The sequence below is a fragment of the Amphiura filiformis genome, chromosome 3 (genome assembly GCF_039555335.1).
Source record: "Amphiura filiformis chromosome 3, Afil_fr2py, whole genome shotgun sequence".
NCBI lineage: Eukaryota > Metazoa > Echinodermata > Ophiuroidea > Amphilepidida > Amphiuridae > Amphiura > Amphiura filiformis.
Window position 1 is genome coordinate 72443766 of NC_092630.1, and position 24028 is coordinate 72467793.

The 24028-nt window shown below is 34.9% G+C and overlaps 1 protein-coding gene across 1 annotated transcript in view; it reads left to right on the plus strand.

The window, feature by feature from the left end:
• The window catches only part of LOC140149073 (plasma membrane calcium-transporting ATPase 2-like), a 222443-nt gene that overhangs the window by 162432 nt on the left and 35983 nt on the right, over positions 1 to 24028 (plus strand). Inside the window, 7 exon segments of the mRNA XM_072171231.1 lie at positions 5897 to 6095; positions 9327 to 9512; positions 10558 to 10788; positions 12032 to 12157; positions 13126 to 13278; positions 17714 to 17782; positions 22623 to 22727. Of these exon segments, the coding sequence (XP_072027332.1) occupies positions 5924 to 6095; positions 9327 to 9512; positions 10558 to 10788; positions 12032 to 12157; positions 13126 to 13278; positions 17714 to 17782; positions 22623 to 22727 (1042 nt within the window). The 5' untranslated portion in view covers positions 5897 to 5923.

The following is a 24028-nucleotide window of genomic DNA, read 5'->3' on the forward strand; positions in this document are numbered from 1 at the left end:
GTATTGCAGACGATATAGTATATGGGGGTTGGTTACGTCAGAGGCTAGCTTGTGAACATGACACTTAAACAGACAAATGCTTTGTGATCAAAGTGTTAGTTTAACTACGTTGGGTTTCTCAGAAAGTTCAGAGCATAAATTATGCAGTCCTTTTTATGTTCTAATGTCTCATTGTATGTTCTCATGTCTCATAGTTCTTACTGTATTATAGTTTGGCATTATTCTTATTTTATTGTAAAATGAGCATTTATCAAACGTTCATCAATAAATATAGTGCATTCAGCAATGAACAAAATTTCATCAAGACAATTGAGACAGCAAAAGAAAAAAGTCAGGGTAAAATGAAACAAAGCATTGAACCTGAGAACAGATGTGTTTTAGACAGTGGTTTCAAAGGCATAGACATACTAAGATACACCTCGCATTACCTGCTAACTTATTATAGTGCTTTGGAGTGTAATGGAACAATTCCCTGCTCCTCTGTGTTAGAATTTTGGGGTGCAAATCTTTGACTTTATCCTCACAAAGTTTTATCTGACAGCTTTACAAAATCAAAGTTGACAATTGGATATTCCATTGTCAGAATCAAGATGGCTTCCACACTCACACTTTGAAGCAAATTGTAAAGAGCTCTACTGCTCGCTCTTTTATGAAGCAGCAATTTAGTTATTTTTGTAGTCTGTATTTTTGCTTTCACAGCTATTCAAAATGATGCGGACTATGGTAGATGTGATTTGTGTGGGCAGTTGTTTCCAAGAAATTTCAACAAATTTAGCGTTATTGTGTCCCTTTGTAAATATGCATCAATTGAAGTTACAGAGAATACTCTAGAATTTAAATGCTTGAAATTTAACCATCCAAGCTGCAAATTTACATATAACGGTTGAAATTGATTTGTACACTGTAACTGTATGCATTTATGCGGGACTTGAAGAAGTTTTCCAACATGTCTGCTCCTCGCTCGGCTCTGAAATCAGAAGATAAGTGATAGCTGAGTTCGTTGACCTGTCCAAGGAGATGTACAATAACCATGGCAACCAAACTACTTCAATAATATCTCCATGGTAAAGGCACAGTTCATCGACTCACCAGCAGTTTGCATAATGCGGGGCAAAGCACGTGAATACACTCTGAAGAAAGCGGAAACGACTCAACAGGTCTGTAAATAATTGACAACTGATTAGCATCAAGAAGCTATTTGCATAGATAGTGTACTTCACTCTGCTCATAATTTACTATATAAAATGAGAAAATGAAACCGGAATCGTTACTTCTCTGACTATTAAGAACAGGTGCAGTAAGAAGTGCATAGAAAGTGGCAAAACTGTAATGTGAATATCATGCCATGTGAACTTATCAGAATAGGTGGTGAAACCTACTGGTAGGCATTTTAGATATCTTGCTAATTGACAGGGGTTATGAGATGGAAACGATATACCACCAACTACATTACAGCTCACTTGTGAAAATTGCACAGATGATAAATATTTACTTGGTTACAAATGGGCATAAGCAACACCATGCACAACTTCATAATATGATGGGACAAATAGTTGAATCATGACATGTTGGTGATATCTCTTGATGTTAGCAATTTACCATTATTTCTCATGATATTATCGTTACCAATAAAGTAAATGAAGTAAAGTAAATTAAAATGATATTTATTCTGACATATCTCTCTGTGCCTGTTTTCGTAACAAGCTCATCATTTCACAACTTGTGGGCATGTTCTGGATAACGGTAATTTCTACAAATTAATATTCAGTATTATGACAAAACGTGTTGTTTGCTATAGAAATGTCAGGTCTCCTCCTTTAATTTGTATGAAGTGGTCATTATGAAAGAATGTATGTTTTAACTTAATCGGATGTGAACTCCATAGTAGTTAGTAATATATTGCCTCGCTCACGGAGAACGCAGTGTCTCTCTGTAATTACTCTACATTTTTCCAGGGAGGGGGGTGTTATACTCTTGGTAAAAGAAAACGCCCCTGGCCTCTTAGAAGAAGTGAAAACTGCATCAGCATTGGATTAACAAACCTAGCTTATCTCCACTTTGCAACAAAGTATTTTTGTCCAACTTATGCCATTAAAAAAGTACAATCTTAGCATTAAATGCACTAAATGTCATTGACATTGTTGCTCAACTTTCCAGGGAAAATGAGAGAGAAATACATGCACTGCTGTCCTCAAGTCATTCTGTATTGATATTTTTGAGCTAGAATATAATAAATAATGTAGCCTTGCTGAGATCTGTTGCATCGCATTGTACTTTAAATTTCCTGTTGATGATGAATTCATGATATTCTCATTAAGAATTGCACTGCTTAGCTTAATGCACGATATCCGTGATAAGATCTTGGGATGCATTCTGGTGACGTCATACTCTCAAGGTAACATTTTGTGGGTGTTGAATTCCATACTTAAGATGCTAATCTGTCGGGTCAATACTATATTGAGTGAATGGATTTGTAGTATCACGGGTTCATGTCATTCCCGTGAGATCATGTAGGAAATATTTCCTGGAATGATAATAGCAAATGTAGGACTAGTGTGGACCAAAATTAGATTTAGAAATATCAGGGATTTCCCCCCAAAAGTATGGACAAATTTAGATGCAGAAAGTCTGGGGATTTCCCAGATCTTTTGATTAATGAACCATGCATGACCTTTTTTTACACTCAGTTCCTGTTGATTTAGTATATGAGTTGCTCATCAACACCAATGGGGTTGGATTTAAGTCTCCAATGAAAATGACTGGAAATTGCATCTTGGAATATGGAGTTATACATTGAAGTGCTACTATCTATTACTGAGTAAAGCAAACTTGGATATATAGCAACTATGGCTACCTGCTGAACTAAAATGTTGCTTGCTATGTACTGAAGAAAATACTACACATAATTAGTAGAAAATATAATATCTACCTGGATTTCCTATCTACTGGAGATAATTAGTAGGCGATTTGCTATATACTAGGGAGGTGATTTGTAGGACGTTTTCTATCTATCAGAGGTAATCATTAGTAGGAAGTTTGCTATCTTCTAGAGAAAATTATTTGTAGGAAGTTTGCTAGCTACTGAAAACCGTTGGGAAATTTGCTGTCTACTGGAGGTGATTTGTAGGAAATTTGCTATATAGGCATACTGGAGATGATTATAAGTAGGCATTTTGCTATCTACTAAAGATAATCAGTTGAAAATTTGCTGTCTACTGGAGGTAATTATTAGTAGGAAATTTGCTATCTTCCGGAGATGATTACTTGTGAGAAGTTTGCTGTCTTCTTGAGATAATTAGTTGGAAATTTGCTATCTACTGAAGATCAGTAGGAAATGTGCTTTTTGATGGGGTTCATTAGTTGGAAATTTGCTATCTACTGAAGATGATTTGTATAAAATTTGCTATTTACTGAAGATAATTTTTGGGAAATTTGCTATCTACTGAAGATATGCAGTGAGTGGGGATTGAAATCTTGCTATCTATTAAAGATAGCAAATAATACAGTGAAATTGCAGACACTACGGTTTTGTTAGTGGAGGTTATTTGCTACGTTTTAGTGAATTATTAGTGTAGTCTAATCATTATATTGGTGGCAGCCAAACAATACTTTGAATATTATGATTACCTTCCAGTACCCCTATACCAACTGTTCAGTTCAAATTTTGCTAAGTAAATCACATCCATTCCATTCCTCCCACGATATCTTTAATGTAACATATAACATTGTTTCGTCACAGATCGGTACATCTAGTCTCAGTATTCCAGTTGGGAAGATAACAGAGATTCTATGCTTTGCTAATGATAACACACATCTAAGGCGACATATTTGAGCGGTGCCATATTTTGATAGTATTTTGTTACATAACACTCTAAACAAAGCAATGCAATGATGGCTGTTAGTTGCAATATAACTTGATGGGTTAAGCCTGCTTAAATATACTATTACCGATAACATCCTTCATTCACTGCCATTGGTGTCTGGTTTATTTTGTCTTTTGTGACGTCCCTGTCAGTTAATAATAGCCGACTACTTAATGCCTTTGGTTAAATATTTTATGTGTGAAACAGCTGTTATAACATATTGCTATGAATGTATGACATTATTTACACAGATCTAATGCCAAATGCATAGGATGTAAATTTACTTAAATGTATAATGCAGGCAAAAGTGTACATTATAATATATAGCTCGATGACTACGGGTTCTAGTACTTGAAACCTGCTCCGTAGGATTAGCATTTTCGTATTCTTAGGGTTATTTGCGTGGTCAGGTATTTGTCAACCCGGATAAATTTAACTTCTCTTGAGTGACAACTGAAAATTGATGCATATAATAATTGAGATTGAACCCTACATGAATTTTATGAAACTGACATATTTCAGGTGATGCAAGGTATGGGCTAACAAATCCAGTCAGCATATGTATGCGCAAACATACGCACATCACCGTAGATTACTTTCCATCATCCACAGTCCAGGGTCTTTGTTTGTAAACTCTCATGTGTTAAATATTAAACAAAGTTTCAGCAATTAAACGATGGCGCGAGGAAAGATGGTCGACATGAAGCAAGTTGTAGACAAACATCAATCCTGTAGCTAGTGAGAGTCGCATACGGTTTACTTATATTGATGGTTTCAAATATCATACTCACTCATATTATATATAGCAGGTATAGGTAAATGAATTATTTGAAAGATGCTGAGGAGAGATAGTTGGTGATTTGTAATGTCAAGAAATACAGTTTAGCAAATTTGATGAAGATGATGATGATGTTGTTGATATATTTGATAAGTGTTCCACGGCGTGACACGATCGAGCAGCTGCTTTATTTCTGGTCATATTTCAATGATTTGGCATATTTGTCTGTCGGAGATGGGCGCGCAGCACGAAACTGCCTTTGCATATTTCTGAAAGAAGCCTGAATAGAATTGAATTCTTATTTAAGTGTATGGAAAAGGAGGAAGTGTGTGTGATCACATACTAATTCTCATCAACTGTAAAACAGGTTGATTTTGCAAGCAAATTGATTCTAAAATTTTGCAAGTGAATTTAATTCATAATATTTTAATATAAAAAGAAGAAATTAGATACAATGTATAAATTGTCTTTAGTTTCTCCTTTTTTATTCTCCTCCTTGTGCTCTCTCATTTATGACCGCAGTATTAGGTGATTTAATATTCACTTCATCAACAGTCTTAAGCGTGTAATGTATTGTACTCTTGTTGGCCACCTGTGTCTCTGTGTGTCCGTAAGGTGTTCACCCCAGCACCAAGACGATGTTAAGTACATCCGCCTTCAGCCTGGGTTGAATTAAGTTATCTGTTAAGATTTTTAATGCCAAACCAATAAATTTTCTGAAAATATTAATGCAGAAAATCAGTGAAATTTGTACAATTTGTGAAAAAAATAGTGCTGTGAATATACCAATGCTCTTACACAAAAGTACACTCTGCATACGCATGCACACAGATTTCAAATTTATATTACAAGACACGTCAAATTGGAATTGCAGATTTATGATTAAGGGTATCAATTTATGATGAGCAATATGTAACAAAAAGCTATTCACTTAAAATATGTTTATGTTGCAGTAGTGCTTTTTTGTTTCAATATGCTTATGATCTATCACTGTATTTATGTATCTTTTCTACTTTATTAGCATTTTGCAATGAATAAGATGAATTGTGACTGTACGTCAAACATCTTTCAGCTCTCATGAAGAATTATGTTCAGTGATCATTTTGATGGGTGGGATATTGTGAAAGTAATTTTGATGATTTTTTGATATAGTACTATTTTATTTTGTTGATTTTCGATTCATTTTGGTTGTTCCTATCATAGTTATGATTTTGTTGATGTTTGTTAAATATTTGTGTTTGTTTGTATCTTTCAGGTATTAGGTAGTTAGCAGCTGTCAACCATGGCAACTACAAATAATGAAACAGAAGTAGATGATGCCGGATTTGGGGTGACCTGTGAGGAGTTGAGACAGTTGATGGAACTCCGCAAAACAGAAGCCATCAACGATATCAAAGCCCGCTATGGCACCGTCACAGAACTATGTAAAAAACTAAAAACATCCCCCACACACGGTGAGTTGTGATATAAAGAGGGTCAGATGAAACAACGCAATATATCCAAAGGATTTCTGCCTTTATAATTGAAGACCGAATTAAAAGGACTAGTTTGCACCTGACGTCAGGGCAAAGGCGCGGCGTGATTGGTTGCTGACCTGTGCAGTACAGCATTTTTGGCCTGTTTGACAGGACGTCATATGCAAATTAGTCTTTTTTAATTCTGTTTTCAATTATAATGCATCTATTTTTTTTGTAATGGCTTACAGGGAGGTGCACTAAATTGAAATACAGTCAGCTGATGAAAAGTAACAATATTAATAAAAACTAATACAAGGCAACACATGACATAAGACATTTTGCAGCTCAACTCTTCATATCTGTTGAAATATGAAAGGATCTTATCATTCTTGGTTATACTTGGGTTCACCTCAAGTTCTGTCTGTAGTGACTGATGGCAATGTTTTTTGTGGTTGCACAGCAAGCATGCTCACTAACCGCCCCCTTTATGCATGCATGGATGCCATTAACTTTACGCGCGCTATTTGATATGGCAACCAGTGAAATATGCACATATGTCACTACCAAACTTGACGGGAAACCAAAGTATAGATAGGAAGAGGACAATTTGAATCCCTCCCAGAAAATGATCATGATGGGGCTTGGAGCATGTATGCTCGATATATCATCAGTAGGGAAGTTGATATAAATGGGTGTTTTTTTGTTTTGGGGTGGGGGCCTGTAGATGATATTGACATTAAGTGTATTTTGGTGATGATGAGTGCAGAATGGAAGCATTTAAAGTTCTTAGCCCTATTGTAATGCTCAATATTTATATGAAAAATTTCACCAGAACCATGTGCTCACCCTAATTGCACATTTAACTTCCACCTGAGTAAATGCACAGATATATAGTTGTAAGTGATCCAGTGATGCTAATAAAGATACACAGGCCATGTGTGTGCCCTTTGTGCGGGCAACAATGAGAACTCGGATTGTGGCATGTCCACTTTACTTGTTGATAATGTGATTTTATGCCAGTGTTTGTTTATACTAGCTACTAAATTTCGTCTTCAGGGATGTTGACTGAATTAGATGTAAAACAAATTAACAGCAACCTATATTAACATTCAAGTTTGTCAGTATAGTATTTTGAGCTTTACAGAAGTCGAGGGTTAAGAGCCAGAAAGCCTCAACTCACTATCACCTGCTCCCACAAAATGAGCATAAAGTTGCTAGGGCACTATAAAAGATACAGTCCATTAATCATGACAAAATTCAACGGAAAACAAAAGACATTGTAGAAGAAATATTGGTTTTTAAAGACCAAAGCAAGGAGCCAACTTTATGCTCATTTTGTGAAAGCTGGTCATAGTGAGTTACGACTTTCTGGTTCTGAACCCTCGAAGTCATATATGAGCTTTCCCACAATATTGGTGCTAACTTTTCAGGATAAGCTTTCATGGGGTTTCAGATCCAATGTAGACACAAATGTTATTGTAAGATTGCCAACCTTGCACTCACCTTGGCTTTTGTTTTATCAGTATGAATAATTTGTAATAGCTTCTGTGTGCTGTAATATGCCTCAAATGAATTCAAAACATGAAATAAATATTACATTTCAATTCAAATGAAGGCTTTTCTTTGCTAGCTGAACCACCTGGGTGGAAATAGTATCAACTTTCTGATGTTACTTTGTAGTTAAATTTAAGCAGAGACAATCCTATTCAGAAGCGAGTTTTAGTCGATGGCAGACAATAGACCATTTCAAACCAAGATCGGAAAAAGTTAGGAAAACCAGGTGCATTATTTATTCAGTAAGCCTAGGGGTCAAAATGGTGGAAAGGAAATGTCATGAATCATGGTACACTTTTGAGTGAATATAAAGCTTTCAACATATGGTCATCAGGTAAATTATTTTGCTAACATATTGAGCTAACACCTCCGTTATTTGGAACTTCTCAATGTGACTGTAATGGAAAGAAAAGTGCAAATGCTTGTTATTTTTTGGCACTTTAGATTTGAACAAATTGACACTTCGCAATGGAAACATCAATTTCTTACATAAGACATAGTGACATACCGCATGTGTGATTGTGTCTTGCATGCAGATTTGTGTTCAGGCTAAATAGTTGCGTTTGTGTTAGCATTGAGGAATTATAAACTGGGTCATCCATAAACAAATGGCAGCTGTCTTCAGGAAAACTTTTAATTTGATAAGGTCTATAGGCACCAACATGGCTATTTTGTAGATTGTACTGTAGTATAGCTTTTACCATAGTACTATACTTTGTGACAAGAGAAATAAGGGTAATGTTGCCAAATAAGCCAAAATCTGAATTTTAATGAACTTCAAGGTGTTCTGATTTAGCTGATTGCCCCTTTAATTTAATTTGGAAGTTTTACGAGCTCTAAAAGTCCATCCTTACACCCTGGGCATGGCGCATTACTGCACATCCCAGCACACCGCTATTTGGGTGAACATGTACCTACCAAACATGTTAAGACTTGATAAATTATGCCCAAGTGAAATGAACTTTCAATTTCATCACCCCTCGAATGTCTTCTCCTAAGCTGAACTAGGATGTGATTGTGATGACCCGATAGTGAACTGATTGTCTATTAGTTGATCACTTTTTGTTGATGGTATCTGGCACAAATGACTAGGTCATATTACAATTCATTAAACATTTGTGTTCATGTTTGAAGTGCATGTAAAAAGTGCCTGAGACACGATACAAACTTTTCTATTAAGTATTTTGTTATTTGTAATTATAAAAGTATTCCAAACAAAAGAGTTAAACATGATTTTTCAAATTGCAGATTTCTAATCCTGCTATCAGGGTTAGGGTTAAGGTTTTTATAATGCTAAAGTGTACAGAAAGATTATATGCTTGGTATGACGTCACAGGAGACACCTTGTAGTTGTAAATTGAAGTTGTAATATCACTCTACAAGCCATATCCAGTTGTTGATGTCATGCTCCATTTTTTCACCTTGACTCTAATCCCTGTTCAAGTACTCCCATCTCTCCAAGTATGAAATCCATGTGATCGATAACATGACATGACATCCAGACGATAGCTTCTTACTAGGTCGTAATACTTGGCAAGCTGCGATGTAGGTTTCCGGTTAGATTAAGAATGTCAGATTTGACAGGGCGTCTTAGTTCTGTTGCACAAGTATATATATTCATAATTTTATCAGTATCTGTGAAACTTTTTTTTCACTCTCTCTCTTTGCTTTCAGGTATCAATGGCTTGAAAGCCGATTTAGACAGAAGAATCGCCACATTTGGTAAAAATATAATCCCGCCCAAACCACCTAAAACCTTCCTAATGCTAATGTGGGAAGCAATACAAGACGCAACCCTCATTATGTTAATCATAGCTGCCTTCATATCATTGGGACTCTCGTTTCTACCATCAGGAGAAGGTACGTACAAAGAAAAGAAAGCAATACTATCAAATATAAAAAAAAGAAAAAACAATTAAACATATATGTGCCCAAATCATAGTGTCAGTAATAAGCATAGACATTGTGTATGGTTAAGCCCATACCAAATATATTGATATATCTTTTCACTTCGAGTGATATTAATATTCGTTTACATTAGGCGAAAGTCATAATCGATTTAAGCTGCATTTTGAATTAGACCGCCCATTAATTTGTTTGCTGGTTGTTTACACATCGGCTGAATTTGATTCCAAATTTGCATTCAGGAAAATCTATTTCGATTGTTACAGCAGGTAAACATGAATTCAACAACGTGTTTGTTTACATCGTAATTAATGACAACTTATTCGAATTCACTTCAAATGAATGACGATGCAAGTCATCATTGGAATTGAATTATGATTAATTACAACTGTACCTGTTTACACTTATGATACGAATTAAGTCGATTATGACTTTAGTGAAATCTATTATGACTTTTGGCCAATGTAAACGGGGTATAAGTCTACATAAAGCTGGCTGTTTTTGTAACAATTTCAACTGCATTTAATTCTAAATGGGCTATTCCATTTGAAATCCATACCCATTTGATGCAAACTGCTATCTCAATTCCTGTTGTACAATGAATTGACCCTGTTTTATGTTCAATTCTGCTGAAAACTGCTTTAAATATTGAAATTTAGTTGGATTTTACACAATTGAGCCCTTTATTGGCGAAATTTTATGGAATTCTCCCTTTTCCACTGTTTTGGTTTTTGTACAAGTATTACCTCCTCAACCACCATCTTCAATAATAAGTCTTTATAGAAAAGAATAGCTTCACAGTCTTGGTAACAGCTATTCAGGAAAATAGTCAAAATGTTTATAAGAGGACTGTGAATACATAATCTGTGCAGTTTTGTTGTTGGATTAGGAGAGAAGTTTGTAAAAGTCATTTTGATATTAATTAAAGATAAGAAATACAACTGAACCACTTGTTTATATTTTGATTTTCTTTTCTATGTGACACCTCTACTACTAACAGAGGAACACGGAGAGTCAGAAGCAAATTGGATAGAAGGCGTCGCTATCCTGATTGCAGTCTTCATTGTAGTTTTTGTTACGGCCTTTAATGATTGGACGAAAGAGAGACAATTCCGTGGCTTGCAGGACAAGCTGGAATCAGAACATAGATTATCCATTATACGAGCAGGAGAGACAATAGAAGTCCCCGTAGCCGAAATAGTAGTTGGAGATGTATGTTTCATCAGATACGGTGAGTAAAGCGCCCTCTTCTTCCTTGAGTTGGTGACATCTGTGTTTTGTTCAGATAGCTATCAAAATAGGTGAATTGGTAAAGAGCATAGAATTGTGGTGAGTTTTGTATATTGCAATGTATGTTCTAGCATTCAAAATTGCCTTTGTGAAATTGAGCTTACATCTTATGAACAAAGACATTACACGGGCTACTTTAACCCAACCAAAATTCAGGGAGGTTATTCTTAATTCTCAATAAGCTTCACATTCTCAGAATGTAAAATTTGCACAATCTCAGAAGCAGATTTCCTCTAAATAAGAACAGAATTGTCTAAACTCTTCACTACCATCATACGTTTTTTGCTGTAGGTAAAACACTCAAGGAGTTAAATTATTAACAAGTACAAAAGAGCACCCATGACTGAATTTAGGCACTTTTAAATAAATCTTGCAAAGAAACCACGCAAGAAGAAGCACTTAATGAATGGTCAGAAAACAGTACATTTCAGAGATTCCAAAAGACTGTACAGAATGGAAACATAAAGGGAAAAAACATCATCAAAAATATTGCCACAGTATGTCACTTTGAAAAGCAGCCTAATTTAAGTGAAGTCATGGCAATGTTTTCTGAGCTGCAGCAAGTGATCTTCATGTAGCCCAATTAGACACCAAAACAACAGCAGTGGCATCACTGACTTCAAGAGCACTCATTTTAGTTACCATTAGATGACTTGGCAGGATCAGTATCGCAACGAGTGACAGGAATGTGATCTATATTCAATTAGCCATTAACAGATCTAGTTTGGTTAAGCGTAGTAAGAAGTATGCAAAATAGATGTCAAAACATGATCCATGTTGCTGTATACACATTTCACGTTATGTGGGTGTACAGGGATACGCGCATATTATATTTGTTTGCTTTTGTAAATATCTACAAATGAGGACACATATAAGAAATCTCTTTGTAAATTGAGATGCACAGGGGCCATCATGGTAGTCCTAGGTTCCTGGTCAGTGTTGTTTCTAGATCGTAAACATTTAAAGTATTATGATGCTCTGCCATACTTCGTGCCTTTTAGAGGTTCAGTGGACATCTCCTCAAAACAAGCTCTGTTGACATAACCACCTATTTGTGGTGGATGGCCACAAATATGTATTACCAAGTGCCTATTTGGATGGTCTGTACAACTTAAATTGTACTTGATCCTTTTATAATAATGCTGCTAATGCTTACATTTGTTTTTCCATTTTTTACAACCCAGGTGATCTGTTACCTTCTGATGGTATTATCATTCAAAGCAATGATCTCAAGCTTGACGAGAGCTCGCTAACAGGGGAGTCTGACGCCATTAAAAAAAGTATAGACAGGGATCCTATGCTACTCTCAGGTAATGTTAACATAGGGATCTTTCTGAAAATACTGACACAAAATGTGTAATTACCATCACATGCATATAGTTGGTTGTACTGAACAAGTGCAAGTAGACTTCTTTTAGAACGTGCAGACAGAGTCTGTCCTTCTGGTGCAGCTGCAAAGAAGCAAGGTTCTCTTGGGCAGGATTAAGCTTTTATTAAAACACTCTTGGGTTTGGGTGCCTCCCTTGAGCTTGGAGAGGGGGGGGGGGGATAGGCAAGGAACACATTGGGAATCTTCACCCAAACCACCCCTTGCATGTAGGGGTTATGGATGGCTCTTGATGGTATATTGTAAATGCTTGAAATGGAAGTGACCTGCGATGCACATTTATTAAGTCAAATTATGCCAGTTTTATTTTCTGGAAAATTTTACAAGTTGGCACTTTCTTTTAGACTTAGAATCAGACTTCTGCTGTCCTCGTGGTACATTTAGAATTGAGAGCAACCTGCGCTTTGGAGCAGACATTTAGCCATTGTTCCCATATGCAGAGAACCATACAGTACATATAAGTAGCAGTTAGATTTGAGAAGAGTAGGATGTTCCAATCGTGTCACAGTGTTGCTTGAATACTCACAATCGAAGCACGCATTGACCTTGCTCAGTGTTGTGGGCATGGAAAAAGTGATCTGATTTTGTTGATATGAAGAGCAGTATTGAAACTGAATGTGCTTAATCAAGAAAGAAAACACAAATTATGATTTCTTTCATGAATAATATGCAAGTACTGCACATATTGGGCTATTCCAGTTGAGATTCATACACCCCCTAGGGAAGACATGACCTTAATCGCCCACACAGGGGGTGTGAATTTCAAATAAGGCTATGTGAATGGGCGATGTCTTCCATGGGAGTGTAAGGATTTCAAATGGAATAGCCCATTGACATTGTTTCAGTCAGCTTCCATAACAGATTCAATCTTATAACTTGTTGAAACCACAGGCACACACGTATTGGAAGGTAGTGGCAAGATGTTGGCAACAGCTGTTGGTCTCAACTCTCAGACAGGGCAGATCTTTTCGCTGCTTTTGGATGTGAAAGGCGACAAAGCAGAGCAACTGGTTGAACCTGATGCTGATGGTCATGCTGGAAACAGTAAGAAAAGTAATGCAGGATTAGGCATAGAGACTGAGAGTCCTTTTTTCATTTTATTAATTTCCCTTAGTTTTGTTGAAATTCTGCTTACAATTTTCAAAGCAATTGAATTATTCTGTTCTTTAGAACATTTTGATTATATGCATGTTTTAATTGTCTGAGGGAGATATAGTTTCTTGTAATTGTTTCTTGTCCAAGTTTCAAGTTTTCTAGCCCATATTCCACAAAATAAAAATTCTTGTTTATATTAATTTTAACATGTTTTAATTAAGGCAATAATACAAAGACTAATTCAGAATCACAAACTAAAATGATATATAAATATGACAGATGTTTGTTTAGTTTTGATTTGAAATTGAACAGTCTCTGTCAACTTTTATTTTGAACCATGTTGAACAATTTTTATTCTTTCATATAAGTTATCTTGGGAAACCTGTTGGGTGAAAACAGAGAACTGAATGCAACTCAGTATAGCTAATTACTAGTCTCTAATTCAATTATGTGCTCTCACACAAATGGCTATCAACAATAAAATTCAATTCAATGCCTTTCCTTTGTTAAATATGAATTTAAAAAAATATTATTTGGCTTTGAAACATAATTTGTCAGCAATAAAGATCAGAAATTTTGTTGTTGAATTTATTATCAACTATTTCTTTTACATTCCATTGTTAAGTGGACTGCAATAGACACCAGCCTTTAAGACAAAAGAAGAGTTCAAGTGCAACATGCGATTGCTGCTATTTTGGTGTTCATTTCTTTTTAAAAATAATGATCACAAGCTAATTAGTGCCCCCCCAAAAAAATTAGCAATTACAAAGTAATTTAATTGAAAAAATTGACAATATTACATTAGTTTTCAGAGAAGTACAACCCTTTGTTGCTCTGATTGATGTGTGTGCCCTGTTAAGGAACAGCATATTCGGGCTTTGCATTGTCTTTGTGACTTTTCATGAGCGCTGAACCCGGGTGCTGAACATAGATTTGATGTAATTGGCCAATCAGATTACCGATCTATCGTTCTGATAGTTGAACAATTCACCTTTTCGGTAAATCCTATAAGCCTTTGCGAGTACACCTGAGACCTCGTCAGTTGATGTCACGCCGATCTGCGCCGATGCGCACATCGTTTATCGAACATCGTTACTGCGCATTGCAAGTCGGCGTGATGTCAAATGACGCAGGTGTACTCACAAAGGCTTATGGGATTTTCCGAAAAGTTGAATTGAATTAGCCAATTGGACCCCACTTCCATGTTTACGCTGTGTACGCGCTAAAAAGGTATACAGAGGCTATACTTCACTGGAAGCTAGTGTAATACAAACATATTCAGGGCAGCCTTAAAATCTATTCGCATTTTGCATCTGAATTCTTCAATCATATTTGTGATCATAATTTTGATTTCATGCCAGTCTAACTCAATATTAATAAATATTATGACAGTTTAGGATTGATAAATTGAGATTTTCATTTTCTTAAAAATGATCTCATGGGCCCATTTGAAAGAGTTTTTCTTTGTTTATCATCAGATTTCAATGTTGAATAATATTAAGGAAATAAATTAACTAGTTAAAACTACATTATTGTTTTGAAGTATCTCTGCCAGGCAGCTGTGGATAGGGACATATTAAATTTAATGAAATATTTATTAGCAGTACTTAATTAAAATGTATTTTCACTTTCTTCTTGGCTTTATGATTTAATTAACATAATTTCATGTTTTACTCTTTTGGAAAGAAGGACAGAAAAAAAAGTTCTGAATAATGAATCGGTAAAGCGACATGTTTTATTTTGATGCACAATCCTGAAGTTTATCCTGAGGTGTCCCTGCCCATTTTTTGTATGCATTTGAGTACATTTTGATTTATTTATTTTTTGCCTGTTTTGCAAGTGGCTGTATTTGCACTTTCAGTATACCATTGAGTGAGTGAGATCATTATGGTTCTCCCTTTCGTGGCTCGCGATCCCTTTAAAGCATTTGAATCTCCCACTAGACACTATGTGTCCACTTGTGTGTTTTTTTGTCCCGATAACTATATGTTCTAAAGTGGGTGACAACGGGTTTTCGATGCTGTGATTCTGGGATCTATATGGTTTGTATGGGGAATAAATGTTCCAAGATTTTTTTCATAATTGTTATTATTTCCCATTGAACCAAACATCTTAGTGTATTATAATTTCTTGTTAGTTTGTGCATGTACGTATTTAAACCTGCCTTCCCAACGCAGTTCTGCAAATAATAAGCAGATACTGATTTTGACTAGAAACAAAGAGGTGTATTAATCTGTCTCTTCCAAAGGTGAAATGCAGTATTGAAATGCACACATAACACCTTTAGGAGATGGTACCATTTGTACATACTGCTCCCAAAGTAAACAATGATCTGTTAGTGATTAACTTCTGCATTTAAATACTGCATTTTAATTTTGAGGGCAGAAATTGTGTAAATGGGCTATTTCAGTTGAAATTTGTACACCCCCTATGGAAGACATGACCTTAATCTCACACACAGGGAGTATAGATTGCAAATGGAGTCCCATTCAGCCCCATTTGAAATTCATATTCCCTGTATTTAAGATTCATGTCTTCCATGTGTATGGATTTCAACTGGAATAGCCCAGTGTGTATTAGGGCAAAATTACATAAAAAAGAAAAGTATGTACTCACAATGCCACCAGCTGGGTGGGTGTGAGCATATACTTCATCCTACAATAAGCTTTAAAATGTACTTCACAACTTGAATCATAGATGCCAATGCTTCCAATTAAATCGTAATCATTACAAATTTTAGTGATCACCAAAGAAACTAAAACAACAATTCCAAATACTTTACAAAGTGCATATAATAAGGTAATAATCATGTTTTTTTTTCTTAATATTTTTCCTTAAGGAATCAGATAGCAATGTTTGCACAGTATTTTTGTGAGACCTGAGAACACATTGGACATATCGAATTACAAATTTTATGGCAAATTATTAAAATTGGATATTTTTGATATTTAACGGTTGTCAAAGTATACTTTATAAATCTAATGATATGTACTTAAAGTGTACGTAGCTGGAATGAAAGCTGACCATCAATTGACAATTTTGACCTTTGATATTGAGGATATACATTTTTTTTCCAGGAAGACCTAAATATTTTTGGTGTTTTGGGGAATAAAATCTGTATCTTCAATACGAAAAGTTCAAATTTTTTATGTGATGTGTACTTTAAGTACATATCATTAGATTTAAACAATTTACTTGAGGACTGTTAAATTTCAAAAATATCAATTTCTAATCATTTGCCATAAAATGTGTATTATATCGCGAAATTTCAAACAAATATTCCTCGTTTTCAAAATGCAATTTGATATGTCTGAAGTGCTCTCAGGTCCCACAAAAAATATGTGAAAATGTCACTATCCGAGCCCTTAAGGCATTTGTTTTCATCTGTTGCGATTCCTGCAGCAACATAGGAATCGCTTCTGCCCCCATACTCCTGTTTTAGGCTATTTTTAATACCTGAAATTAGCCTGCAGTATTTGGGCTTTAAAAAATGCTAAAATCCAGGAACTTTCAGGGGTTTCACCCTGAACCCCTGTTGGGGCATTGTCCATGGACCCCACCCATTGACTGCTTTGTGCCTAAGCTTTTACGATGCATGCTTTGCGTGCATTTTGACTCCTAACTTTTGGGGTCATCACTATTTTTAGTTTCTGAATGTTGGCATCTATGGTTTAAGTCATTCTTGTATCTTTTTTTCGACATGTACAATATAGTGGGTGTCTTTTTTGCTGTGGTGTAGTTTTACGGTTTACATTCATTTTTAAATTCAAGATATTTTTTTAGATGTTAAGTGTTTGGCAATTATCAGTGTGTGCTAACAATATTTTAAAAATTCTCTAATTGTTGGTGATGGGATTTGTTTTAAATATTATTCGATTTTGAGGTGCATTTTATTATTTTATTCCTCTTTTTGTTTAAATTTTTGAAAGTATGTAAGTGTTTTGTCAGTAAATTTAAAATTAATACTAAGAATTTTAATTTGTCATTTTTTTGTCTATACTGGTTTCCATCTCCTACATTTGATCAGGTGTATAAGCTTAAAGTGGATACAAAATGTATTATTCACAAGTAGTAATCGGTGTAACAGTGGCTTGATCATCGTACATTTATGCAGAATTTAAATCATAACAAAATGAGAGTGGTTTTAAAGAGAAGAGGAATAGCAATTTGACTATAAGTTGATGCATAATTTTACTACTGAGAAGCCTACCGTATGCATTACATAAACTACTTTGCCATGACAAATCTAAAGTTAGGCCTAGTATTTTGATATACACATCTCTTACAAACTAGTTACAAATCTGGTTTTTAAACTGATTCCATCTGTTAACACATACCCTTTCGTAATTCTTTCTTTACTTGATGTGCTTTTTTTACTTTATAGCGAAGAAAGGCAAAAAGAAAAACAAGCAAAACGAATATGAGAAATTACCTAGTAAAGAAGAAGATAAAGGTAACACTGTGTGAAAAATTTTCCCGAGATTTTTTACCCTCGCAGAACCCTATTTGCTGCAAAACTAACTCCTTTTGTGGACAGTAGCTAGAGTAACTAATGGACAAACAATTATGATTAAAAAATGAGCTTAAAGTGCTGAAAGTTTACACATGTTGTTGCTTTCCAATCTTTCAAATGTGCAATCATCTTGATTACAATTTGAACTTTCTTAAGAAAGATTTTTTAGAAAAATACATTTTTACCTATTATAAGACCATCATACTACTGTTCGCAAATTGCTATAGTTTGTGGAGTGAATAGGATGAAGCTTTAAACAAATCTCTTTTTCATCTTTCCAAATTCACATTCTTTTCATACATTTTTAAAAATTGTTCAAACTCTTACATTTTTCAATTCAACAGAGACACATGGCAAATTTGATGTATCATGATCACATCCAGTCATTGTTTAGAAAAACAAGATTATCTCATATAAGTGTGTCTTCCTACATCGCAATCAAAACTTGAATTGAAAAGAAACCTCACATGATAGTTTAAACAAAAAAACAACACAATTATTTTTTCACTTACTGGAATCAACTGCTTTATGTGTGATACGCACTATGCTGCCAAGCACTTATTGGTTCAAAAATGCTTTATGATTTGTTTTACCTGTATTTACCAATCTATCTACAATTGGTTAACTTTACCTTTGTAAGGGTTGTTAACAAACTTGGATACAAATTTGAGTCTGTTTTAGAATCGCTTTGGTCATAACATTTCAATATTTGTGATATCACTGTATGTAGTCACAGACATAAATATGTAATCAAATTTGAAACATGTGGATGTGAGTAGCAGTTCAGACATAGTCAGACATTGTATTTTATGTCATGTCATTCGCAAAATGTCTGTTTCGTTATGTTTCGTTTATCTTCACACATTTCTGAGGCCAATGCCTTCTGAAACAGATCTATATTACACAAGCATAGTTAATAAAACTCTGTAAGGTTTCAGCTGCAAGTAGTTTTTGTAAGACTGGTGTGAAACATAGATTTTCTCTGTTCTTAGACAAATATTTATTAGCGATTAACAAACTTACCGTCAGAGAACGCATAACGCATAAAGCTTATTATTTGATGGGATAGTAAGCTGTGAACTAATAGGTCATAAAGTTGTACAAATTAAGGTGGCACACTTACTTGGTTTGCCTGTGGGTTGGTTGGTGTGCAGATTAAAGCTTACATTTCAACTCTAGGTTATATTTTTCCCTTTCAAATGGTGATGGAAGACTTTTTATCCTATGGCCCTAGATTTGCCCAGATATCCCTTTACCCTTCCCACCTGGCTCAATAACTTTGGAAATAAAAGAAGGTGCTTAAACTGAGATTTAATAGCAAATGTGCAGTTTACATTTTCTTTAAGGAAAATGGTTTGAATACTGGGGGAAATTTCTCTCTTGTGGTGGATATGGATTTTTGGAAAGACAAAGTTATCTAGAATGCAACCTTCCTTTAGCCCCTTGTTCTCCTTTATTGACCCATACATCTTCCATTTGACCCTCAAAAAACCTCTTTGTAAAGCTACTAACTCATAGTGTTAACCAAAACAGTGCGTATGATAAACAGCATTTATGTTTTTAGCATGTTCCTACTTAACCTTTTTTTTATATTTTTGTTTTTGATTTCTTTCTTTTCCTTTTTCTTTTCTGTTTAATTTTGAGTGTGTTGTATTTGCTGACATACATTAGCTTTTGCTTAGCTTAGCTTGTTATCATAAAGAGCCATGCTGGTGTTTGCTTTGCTTTGCTTTGAGTCTTTGTGGCTGCATGGGGCTAAAAATCAATGGAAAAATCATGGAATGAGTTTTGATTTCTTTGAACCTATAATGTCACTTTTCATCACTAATATTATGAGTATTTACGTCTTCTGTTGTAGTATTTGTAATAGTATGTAACATTCTGATTAATATCTTGGAATGAGTCCTCAAACTCGCAAGATATTATCGTGATTTGACAGAGTGCTGAATCAGGTATGAATTTGGTGTATCACCTTTAGGGAAATTTGACTAATAGATAGATAAGACTTTATCGACAGGAAGCAGACTATGAGTTTGAAGTCAGTGGTCAAGCTTTTATCAGATGTACTTGATCAGGTCCTGATGAAGTCTGAGACACATCTGACGAAAGGTCTACCACTCACATGGACTGCCTGCACCAGTAACCGACGGTGTACTCATAGAAGTGGAAATTTGACTCTATTGTACATTGTTGGTGCTGCTTACATTAATATTAAGTTAATGGATAAGATATTAGGACATCAACAAGAGAGATTGTGATGATTTGCCATGGTCATGCCACTAAGTTACCAGTTGGTAGCCCTACAATTCAAGCACCTGTTGTGACATGGGCTTGTCTCAAATTTCATAGACATAACATAGGTTAAGGGGTGTACATGTGTCAGCTACTATATGCCTGTGTTATGTGAAGTAATTTCCTAAATCAAACCTTTATTAAGAGTTGTTCATTAATCACATTTTCAGGGAATATGCACGGTGTAGAATACTATGAGGGAGCAACTGAGATATTGTGGTCACCACCTAATATCATAATCCTAACCAACAGCTAATCTCATCATCACAATCTTGCAATCCTAGCCATAATCCTAACCCTAAAACCTAATCTCTTGAGTTGGCGGCAGTTATTCTGAAGTCTTGTCCTATGAGGATGTGATGTCTAGGGTACTCCAGTTGTATCTTGGCAAATTGAAGGAACATCACTATTATTGAGAGAGGGAAGAATAAAATAATGGAATTGTTTGCATCATGTAGAAAGATTACCTGATTTGGCATGTTGAGAAACTCAATATACAACACCACATTTGTATTGAAGATGACTACCTAGGGACTGAAATATGGAAAAAATTATGTTACTGCCAATTTAAAACCAATTAGGGAGAACATTATACAAAGCACTTTATAAATGAGTATTTAGAGTAATGATAGCAATCCTAATTTAGCAATCCTAAGTATACCTTCGTAAATCATACAGACCATTAGTATAGCCCACAACTGTAATTTTCCCTATTTGTGACCTTAGCAGTGACACAAAAGAGATTGCTTTGCACATTTGGATTTCATGACTTGGTATTGATATGTTATTTGCTCTATATATGTGTGAGTCTGTTTCCAGCACTGTTTAGGTTTCATGCCTATTAATGTGTCTGGTACATTATGGGCATCTTTCATTCCATGCCTTGTGGAGGTATATTTTGCACATCTTTATATTTCATACTGTAATAGTCTTGGTAGCAGTTTATTTGATGGTATTGAACTCTATTAACACATATCAGTAGTGTTCCCAATATGCTCTATTTCTGGTATCGGTCTCATAAGCCTCTTGGCAGAAATGTAAATTATTAGCTGCAGTATTTGCTGATGTTATTGCTTGTATGTTATAATATCGTTAGCTATGGATGCAATTGACCAGCATAATAGAGATTATCTATTAGGAAATGAGCTTGCGCATTCTGGTATTCACTATCTCTCCATGGAATTAGATGGAAGAAGACCAATTTAATCACCCTGCCTTTGTTCTTAACAATAAATAAGTGGTCTACCAGCCTTCATATGTTAGAGGATTGGATCAAGCTTAGCTTTGGTCTCTGTTGAACATCACTAGTATCTGGATGGTTATTTTATGCGATACATGTATACAGAAATGTATAACTAATATCAAGGTAGAACCATGCTTAAGCAACGGCGGCTGTCAACGTTTTGATAGTTTTGAAGATACCTGTTGCTTTTTCTTATTCACAACTATTGTAACAAAGTTCCCCCTGTTTATACCTTAGAACTTAGTTCTAGTTTCTTTGTTTATATCCAATTATTGCTGTTACTTTTTCTTTGTGCACTTCTCGGTTCATCTGCTTGCCCTGTATTGGAGCTATTTTGTTTTCTGTTGGAGCTATGAGTTCTGTATGGTTATGTTCTGTTCTTAATTATGTTGATCAATTTGTAACTTAACTGTAACTTAGCTCATGTATTTTCAAATACATGAATATGCAATGTAGTACTAAATAAAAAAATTACAAGGCTATTTCGGTCTTGTTCATAAAAATCTTGTATTACTAATTTAGTTGATTTTGTAATTAGTGTGATGGTGTTATTTAATTAACAAAAGGAATTGTAATCGACTGTAATTTCAACAGCGTGTTAACATAATACTGGCTGGTTGAAATGAATACAGTTTAACATACAAGTTTTCATACTTGTCACGTTACATACTATTACTACCATCCATTTAATTTCATTGCATGAAATTAATTATATTTCTTCTTAACATCTCATGGGATTTCACTCACTCATTCACTTGCCTTGTATCTTGTATATGTGTGAAAAATGATTGTGTTCAATTTTGCAATAATCCCAAGTGTTGAACTTCATCTTAACCATATACCCACCCCAATGTCTTGAATGCACCCACTCAGCAGCTATGGATTATCATGTATGTACATGTATGTACTCTTGTGCATGTCTTGAGAACGTATGTTTCATTTAGTTTTCAAAAGGTAATGTTTTTTTAGTTTTCAATTTGATAAATATATGTAGTTTTATGTGTGAACATGTGTCTGTCACCCTGGTTCAAAATTCTGCACCCATAGCTGCTAGTGACATATTTATACAGTAATGTTTTATCACAATTTATCATTAATACCAAACATGGAAGCTCATTTCCAGAGTAGGTAAAAATTCCACCCTATCCACGGTTTGCTTTGGTAAATTGAGTAAAAAAAACCCTCAAAGTCCCAATCAGAATCGTTGATTTTTCTCCCCCTTTTTATGGCGCCCTCTTGTGGCAGACACTAACAGGTCAACAACCAAGCAAGCACGGGAATCCAACATGGATAAACAGGATCTGGAGATGGAAACGCTTCTTGTTGATGCTCCCGCATGCGCATCCCCAGGTACGAAAACAAAAGAATTTACGCCACCAGTAGGACACAGCCGTAGTCACTCTTGCTTTTTGTTGTTGTTAATTTTTATTGGAAAATCAACCAAAAATCCTTAAAGCTGCACATTTGCTCACAGCATATACATATATTGGCACAATCATTGCAAAATTAATTTAACAAGCTTAGCATTATAGAAGGGAAGTATGTTCTTTGAAATTTGCATATGGCTGCTCATTTCACAGAGCTGGGTTGTTATATTTTGATTTCCATCTATTTATACCTATAGCCCTGCTTGTTTGTAATATGGTTTCACATACTGTAAAGTCCAGAATATAAGCCACAACTTAAAACATTGCTTTGTTGTGTTGTTCCACAACCACTTCTTTCTCTAAAACAACAAACAGTGTCTCAAAAATGTTGAACTTCGCAAAGTCAGAATTAGTCTTTTTGAATCAAATTATCCTAATTAGAATCAGCACTTTTGTAAGATGTAAACAAAAAGCACTCATGTACTCATTTTTTTAAATTATCATTTTGTGTCACAACTTGTGTATTTCAAACTCATTTTAGTAGTCTTGTTATTAGAACTAACTATAAGATAGTTGATCTTCACAATGTTGTGTTCTTGCATCAACTTTTAATATAATAGTTTTGGAATGCTTACAAGATTTTATTACAATATGTATTAACTCTATATCATAGTTAATTAATTTTTTCATATTTTTAGAGTAGAACTATTTACACCAAATTTTCCTCCAAACCCACAATCCATATGTCTTCCATTGTACTTGTTGATCGATCCACAAATGTTTTTGTTATTTACGATAGAACAGCCCCCATTTTGGTTTTTACGTTAGTTTGACAAATACACATATTCACCCTGTGGAACTGAAATAGGTCTGACAAAAACAGAACTGCATCAATTGATGGGAACCTGTCAGTTGTATTGTTTGAATTGGTACATTCAATGGGAATTTAGTCCTGTCAGAATATAGACTAAATAAATGAATTTCAAGGGTTATTTTTCAGAAACCTGTAATGTTCCTCTGCCAGAAATGGGTGCAAATAACATATATCATTAATACCAAGGATTTGTACTGTACCTCATCTCAACATTTGCAACGTCATTTGCACTAATAAGAAACATGTAATCTTGCACAAGTTCTGTCTGTACCATATTCACAATCCGCAATAATTTTGAGCAATGCGCACCTATGAAGTTAAAAGGACAATGATTTTTGTTATAAACAAAAGAAAGAGCCCCCTCCCCTTCACTCAACACCATTAAGTATTCAGAAGTAAAGTATATAGAC